The following is a 7,633-nucleotide window of genomic DNA, read 5'->3' on the forward strand; positions in this document are numbered from 1 at the left end:
TTTTTTTTTTTATGACATTATTCAGTCGTTTATGATGCATTTTTTTGTCTTTTGAGCTTGTCAAAAATAAATAAATAAATAAATAAAAAAGGAGTTTTTTTTGTATATAAAAAAGTATAGCTGGGTAAGAAGCAAACAAAACACACATCTAGGTTCAGACAACTGGTGTCACTAGCATAGAAGCTGTCCACACCCCTCCTTACCACAGTCTCAGTCTCAGTGGGTGACTTCCTGTCCAGAAAAGCTCTCAGCCTGAATCACTCCTGCCAGCTTCCTCATAACCCTGATGTGTTTGTGTGAGGGCTACTGTCTCACTTTTGGCTCACACTCTCACAACTCTTCAAATGGATGCTTTTATAATTTTAGAAGCCATTTATTCTATGAGTTATGCATATTACTTTTGAAAATGGAGCCGTCGGGAACAATTCTGTCTGTCACATCGAGGCAGAGCAGGGCTCTGGCCCTCCAGGAATTGAGTTTGACACCCCTGCCTTAAACTGTGCAGATTTCAACTGGCGAATGATGAAGAGGATGACAAAATCTCATGAACTTTGAATTATTCACTATATCTTGCTTTGTGTTCCACAGACAAAGAGTAAGTCTTTCAGGTTTTAAACGATATGAGCGTGAGTAAATGAGCACAGCATTTTTATTTTTCGGTGAACTATTCAGTTTGAGCTCTTATGACCTACTAAGTAAATCATAACTAAGTAAACACATAACAACCACACAGAACAGTGTGCTAAAAACACTTACTACACCCTAGAAACGGCATAGCAACACCCTGGCAACCACACACTACACCTCTAGAATCAAGTTTTGCAGGATGTTAGACTTCCTGTCCAGAAAAGCTCTCAGCCTGAATCACTCCTGCCAGCTTCCTCATAACCCTGATGTGTTTGTGTGAGGGCTACTGTCTCACTTTTGGCTCACACTCTCACAACTCTTCAAATGGATGCTTTTATAATTTTAGAAGCCATTTATTCTATGAGTTATGCATATTACTTTTGAAAATGGAGCCGTCGGGAACAATTCTGTCTGTCACATCGAGGCAGAGTGTTCGCTTGTAATATTTTGGATGCATCCTCAAAGAGGATATGATCCCAAAGGAATAGAATACTGCCTGCTGTGCAATATATACTGCTTACTATTTTTTTGCCTAATGTATACTGCATACTATTTTTCACGCTTGACATAAATGTCAGTACATTGTGAAATATCAGTGTCACTTCTCATATGAGCTTCAGACCGTGCTTAAGTTCATGCTTTACCAGGTGCTGATGTTCATGTCAAGCGAGAACTCATGAACCTGCCTATGACAGTTGGCCGAAAACAATGGTTTATTGTTTAAAATGTTGTGGATTCTTGTCATGTTCGCTTTGTGTGGTTTTTGAAGTGTCAAATTCGGAGGTCCTGTTCACTTGCATTACATAGACTCACAGATTATTTTTCTAAAAAAGAACATTTTAAAGTATCCCTTTAAACTTCCGCCTTCCAAGTAAAAGAGCCAATTGCACTGCAGCTGCTGTTGGAAATTTCAAATACCATAGAAACAGCCACAAAATATTCATATACACATTTTGCCTTCGGTATACATGCTGCATACTACGAAAACATAAATAGTATGATGAATAGTATGCTTTCAAAGAAATATAAGATTAACATTTTAATTCAAATCTCCTGTTGACTTACACTGGTAGCATGTTCAGCATTCAAAACATAGCCTAACCACTGTCTATGATGATATTTGCATACTGAATTCTACTTGCATGCACAGATCACCTCAGCTTACCTAACATTTTATCACTGTTCTTTTGCTGCCTTTTGAGCACAGCTTGTTCCTTCTGGAAATACTAATCTTGTTATTATTGTCATTATCTGAATACTCTGGCCACACTGTAAACACAGAGGCTAATAAAGCCCTGACAGACCCCAGGCAGTTCAATTAACAGTGCTTTGCTATAGCATTCCTCTGTTTAATAGGAGAGAGCAGTGGAAATGGCTGTGGGGAGAGTTTATAGTCACTCATACTTTTGTCTGTTTTCACTGATGTGATTCTTGTTAAATGTGGATCAGAAATATTCCCCTATTTCAGCACAATTTCTCTCTGTCCCTCACTCTCTTCCCCCTATTTGAGCTAAAAATTATGACTGTTTCCCTCTTGCGGAATTAAATATAGAGTGCCAAAAAGCTCAGAAGAGTGTTTAGATGGTTATTTTTCTCACACATTCTTCATGCTGAGGAAGGAAAAAACTCTCTTACATTCATTCTCACTCTCTTGATTTCCTTTTATCTTTTTGGTGGCGCTGATTTTCCTCTGGCAGGACACAGAAGCACAAAGAGAGAGGTTTGCCTTCGTTCTGGTCCACACGTGGCTTCACAGTCTCTCTCTGCAGTGTGTTGGTTGTGTAATGATGAACTGCTGGTTGGTTGTGTGGTGCTATAGGTCAGATATCAGTGCAAACAGATCAAAAAGCGTGTTACTGTCTCGTGGATTGAGATGGTGATTTTAGAACAGCTGGATCTCACATGGCTCAGAACTGGACTTAACTCAGTTAAAAGTCAACTATATAATTAGGGCTGTTGATTTAAAGCATTAATTTTGTGTGAGTAATAATTTGACAAAAATACTCCATCTGGCCCATATGTAAATTCTATAATAAGTAATTTTCCTTCTATTGCCCCCAGTTCAAGCTTAATGTACCACCTTTTAGATATCAGACTGCATATATACATAAACTAACAACTAACAAGTCTTGTGGGTAACACTTTCTATAAAGCCCATTTTTATAACACATTATAAGGGTATTCATGCATAATGCATTATATATATATATATATATATATATATATATATACACTAATGCATGATAAAACTTACTTATTTGTGGTTATAACTTTTATGAGTAGGATTATTTATAACACGCAATAAACACCATGTTAAATCCACTTAATTTATAATGGATTACAAGTCTCATATCTTGACATTATTTATTTAAGATCTGTACAGTATCTTACTATCTTACTGATATTGCAATAAATATAGTTAAAATCAAATGTGCCATATTACACATTCATCTGATAAGATATCTGATCTTATGGCTGTTGAAGAAAAAATATTATTTTTATTATTATTATTATTGATGTCATTGTTGTTGTTATTATTTATAAGTGGTCTTTGTCTACTTTAAGTAAAGTAACAAGTTAACAATGGCGAGATATGAGACTTATAATACATTATAACTATGGGAAATATAATCCATTGTAAGTTAAGTGGATGCATTGTGTTCATTGTCTGTTATAAATCATCATAATCTTAAAAGCTGTAACCACAAATAAGTAAATATTATAATGCATTAAAACTGTTATGATTACTCATGAGATGATACAACATATTAAGTTTTTTTAATACTACATTATGCATTCATTATAATGCCTTAAGAATACTCTTATAATGTATTATAAATACGGGCTTCATAGAAAGTGTTACTGTCTTGCGTAAAAGACCCCAAAACTAAATTACTAAACAGATGCAAGAAATTAGTCAACAGGCTACTGTAAAACTTATATTCTTATTATCTCACTATTTTTATAGCACGTTTAAAGGTGATTCACAGTTTTACTCAGAATTTTAGTGTTAAAGTGCGAATGATTGAAATATTTTGTAAAGTCGTTTGCGTGAATGACAAATGTGGTACATTCACCGGAAAAGGCATTCAGCCAATTGTATTGCAATTTAACAGGTTCCATTTGTGAAAGTGGATGCTGTCGGTGTGCCAGACTGCATTGGTTCAGGTCTGCTGACACAACAAACACACACCCACGCTAACCCATCGCATTTCTCCAGAAAGAGAATCTAAAGGTGGACACATGTCCCTGGAAGTAGATCAAGACCTTTTATTACTAAAACACACACCCTGACCCAATGCAAAACATTTCAGCAGTATCCGCCGAAAACTGCTGGGTTTTGGAAAAACAGACATTCCAAACAGTGTCTGCTTTTTTGAATTCCCTACAGACTTATATTGACACACAGACTCAACACAAATAACCTGAGTACACCCAGTACTCCCACTTAAGTATGACTTTACATATCATGTAAAAATGTACTCTCTTTAAGTACACTTAAGTAACCTTTTATTTCATTATTATATTATCTGCAAGTAGCTTTTAAAAATATACTTTAAATGTTTGAAGCACACTACAAGTCACAAGGGAAGACAGTAAAAATCACGTGAATTATTTTGCTATACTCTATATTTAGTTTTCCTGTGCTGATCTGAGAGAGAACAGCCCAGCCCAGCCAAAGGAAAGAAAACCATATTTGAGATCTCTGATGCCTGTTTCACACCATACACAAAAGCAGTGTGTAAGTAAAGCAGCAGGCTAGCATTGTTCTTTCGAACAACATCTTCAGCTCTACAATTCTGAGATCTCCTTTAAGAGTAATGAAATACCCTCTGAGCTGTAGATGTTTCATCTTGCAGAGTCACATGTGGCTTTGCATTGTAATGTCTCTAATCAGCTCTGCAGTTACTCATCATGAGGAGAGCATGTGTATGTGAGAAAAAATGTACTGTATGTGTGTTGGGTTGGACGGAAACGTCTGGCCGCTATTCCACTGCTAAACTTGCTCCTCATCCTTTATGAATCTAAGGCAAACTAGTCTGCAGCGGAGTACTGCTATCTGCCATACTTTACTGGGACTGTACAGAATCTTTCCACCACTGCAGTCCAGGCACCTTAAATGAAGTTTTTAATCAATGAGTAGGCCCATCTAATCTTCTAATTAATCACCAGAGCATACAAGCAGCAATTTACATTACAGTGTCAGTTGTTCCTGCATCTTTCCACCTCCTCATCTCCACCTCTACAGTGTCTTGCCTTGTATAATCAACTCAGTGCATTAGTAGTCCCTTGGGGGAATATAAGAGCTTGAACTCCAGTATCCTCCAGTGCAGATAGAAATCTAAACACATTTAACCATTCATCCATTCTCCAAACTGCTTGTTCTATGTAGGGGCACAGAGATGCTGGAGCCCATCTCAATGCCTTTTGCCACAGGCAAGAAAACACCTTGGATGGATGGCCAGTCCATCACAGGGATAAAAACATGTTTAACCTTTACAGCTCAGTGAGTAGATAGCCGTCAGAACTGATGAAACTGCAATTTAAAATGTTAAAATTGCACTTAACTATACTGCAACTAGACATCTGGATGTGTGTTTGGTTATAACAGTCTTCTCCATCATTTGACAAATTACTGCTGCTGGTTTCCAGTCCAAGAAGGCATATGAAAAAACCTGCATGTCCTTGTTCTCTGAAGTTATGTTGACCAACCAATCAGACTGTAACTGTCGATTTCCACCAGAACGTGCCATTTTTTGCCAATGGATTTGGGCGGTCTGTGGCCATGTCTTCTGAGGCTGAAGCTGGAGGCAAACTGGTGGATTATTCAGCCAAGAAGATGGAAAGAAAATAAACAGCAGGGTTGATCAGCCAATGGAATACCAGAAACATGAAAGAGCATCTCCCCCTCCAGTCCATAACTCCAGAAATCTTTTGAGTGAGACCTTCAGCCAGACCTCACAGTAGCTGAAGAACTCAAGCTTTCCCTCAGAGGGCCACAGAACTGAGACAGTCTGTCAGACGCCCCACCAACGTAATGACTTACACATACAACTTACATTACCACATTTACGCTTCGTCAGCAATGGAGTCCTGCAGTTAAAGGAATAGTTCTGCCAAATGTGAAAATTTGGTCATTAGTTCAGTTAAATTCAGTTCAATTCTTTCACCTCAAGGGATATGTGGGATTCTGTGTGTGATGAGTCTCTATGCTAAATATTTAAAAAAACTGCAAAATTTTGGTAGTAGTTGATTATAAGAATACCAACTTCATTTAGAAGTTCTCAGTTATGTATCTTTAACGGCTGTTATCATTATTACATGAACATATATACATAGCATACAGTAGCTAACATCATTTGGTCTTGGAAGGTTTTGGTTTTTATCTTGGCAATTCTGAGCACAGTTTGAAAGCTTGCTGCAATCTCTTTTGAAACTCTAGAAGATACTCAGCAGGAGAATCTGCCTGTAAGTCTTTTTACAACTCCTTCAGTGAGATCACACTTCGTGACCACAAGGTTGTTTCAGATTTGTCTGCCAGTTTGTATCATAAGCAGTTCAAGTCTGTGAACCTTGCCAGCAATAAACCAAAAAAAAATGTGGCTGTTCAGTTTTCCACTGCCCTTGCATTCAGCCAGCTCAAATATCACAGATTAACTTCTCCTCAGAGAGCAGAACCTCAGACACAAAGCTCTGAAGAGATGCCACAAGCACTTGGCGGATGGGCGACCTGTCACAGGCTGTCACGCCGGGCGAGGAAGATGAGTACGATGATGAATGTTAAATGTGTTAATGAGAAAAGTAGCCGCACGTGCCTGTGCTCGCCTGCACCACCAGACAGCTGTGAATAGAGTTTGAGAAACAAAAAAGACGAGAATGAGAGGACTGATCCCTTACCTGGAGAGATCTCTCCTTCACTCTGATCCCCAGAATCTGAGTCCATCTCTCCACGAAGAACCTCTCCACTCTTCTCCTATTTTCTTCTCACCACTTCCTCTGTTTCTGTCTGTCTCTGTGCTGTCTCTCTGCACTGAAAACTGTTTTCTTGAGCTTAAATACACCAGCTCTCTGTGTTCAGAATATAACTGACTCGATGAGTGCGCGCTGTTTGCCGAGCGCCTTTTCTGTGCAGTCAGACTGCCTCTTTTCACTGACATTCACTTGCTTCCACTTTCTCCTCTCGTTTGCTTCCGTCCCCTCCCTCTCTCTCTCTCCCTCTCTCTCTCTCTCTCTCTTTCTGTGCCCCTCCTCCCCCTTCTCCCCTCAGCTCGACATTGTGATGCCTACAAAAACATTAAGAAGAGGAAAACTCTGCCTCTCCCTCTGAGTTGATTTCTTGCCTGTTCGGAATGTTTTGTATGTTGAAGAGGTTTTTTTTTCATTCAGACATATTGCTGGGTGCTATTTTAGGGGAAACTTCAGTTTTTAATGTTAGAAAATGCGGTTACACTTTATTTTTAAGGTGTCCTTGTTACAGTGTAATTATACATTTAAGTACTGAGTAATATTAATTAACTACATGTACATACTATATGGTTAGGGTTAGGATTAGGGTTTGGTTTAGGGTTACTTGCATGTAATTATGCATGATTAATTGTTATTACAATAGTAAGTACATGTAACATGTGTAACAAGGACACCTTATGCTTTTCAGATGGACAAGTGAATGAGAATTGAGGTGTTGAAAGTGCTGTATTAGGTTGACTTTGCCAGATCATCCAGCTCAAAAATAACAGAGAAACAAAGTGACTAGGTGCCATCAACAGGTCAATGCTAGTTTAGCTGGTTAGTGTGGTTTAGTTAGCCCCTGCTGGTAGATGATGTAACTGCATCATTATCAGGGGAAAAAGCATATTTCTCTTTTGACGGTCATTTGAAGTAGCTGCATATTGTGATGAAATAATGCATTTTTTTCATTATTTAAAATTGATTTTGTACCATGTTTGGATTGTTTTCCCCTGTCTCCTGCCTTTGATACAGCTCTGTATAGTCGCTAGATAAGGGT

At 38.3% G+C, this 7,633-nt stretch overlaps 1 protein-coding gene across 2 annotated transcripts in view; it reads right to left on the minus strand.

Annotated features, from left to right (window-relative positions):
• The window catches only part of LOC107747618 (tumor necrosis factor alpha-induced protein 8-like protein 3), a 46,955-nt gene extending 40,137 nt beyond the window's left edge, over positions 1 to 6,818 (minus strand). The window contains exons 1-2 of one of the 2 annotated variants that reach the window (XR_001640821.1): positions 6,526 to 6,586; positions 2,312 to 2,440 (exon numbers count right to left, since the gene is read on the minus strand). Coding sequence is in view for 1 of the 2 variants with exons in the window: in XM_016562218.1 (XP_016417704.1) it covers positions 6,526 to 6,571 (46 nt within the window). In the remaining variant the exon portion in view is untranslated. Of the gene's footprint in view, positions 1 to 2,311; positions 2,441 to 6,525 lie in introns of those variants that run through there. The other variant, XM_016562218.1, reaches the window with a different exon arrangement.
• Between the last annotated feature and the right edge of the window lie 815 nt (positions 6,819 to 7,633).

This window comes from Sinocyclocheilus rhinocerous, unplaced genomic scaffold, assembly GCF_001515625.1.
Source record: "Sinocyclocheilus rhinocerous isolate Xijiao unplaced genomic scaffold, SAMN03320098_v1.1 scaffold1430, whole genome shotgun sequence".
Lineage (NCBI taxonomy): Eukaryota > Metazoa > Chordata > Actinopteri > Cypriniformes > Cyprinidae > Sinocyclocheilus > Sinocyclocheilus rhinocerous.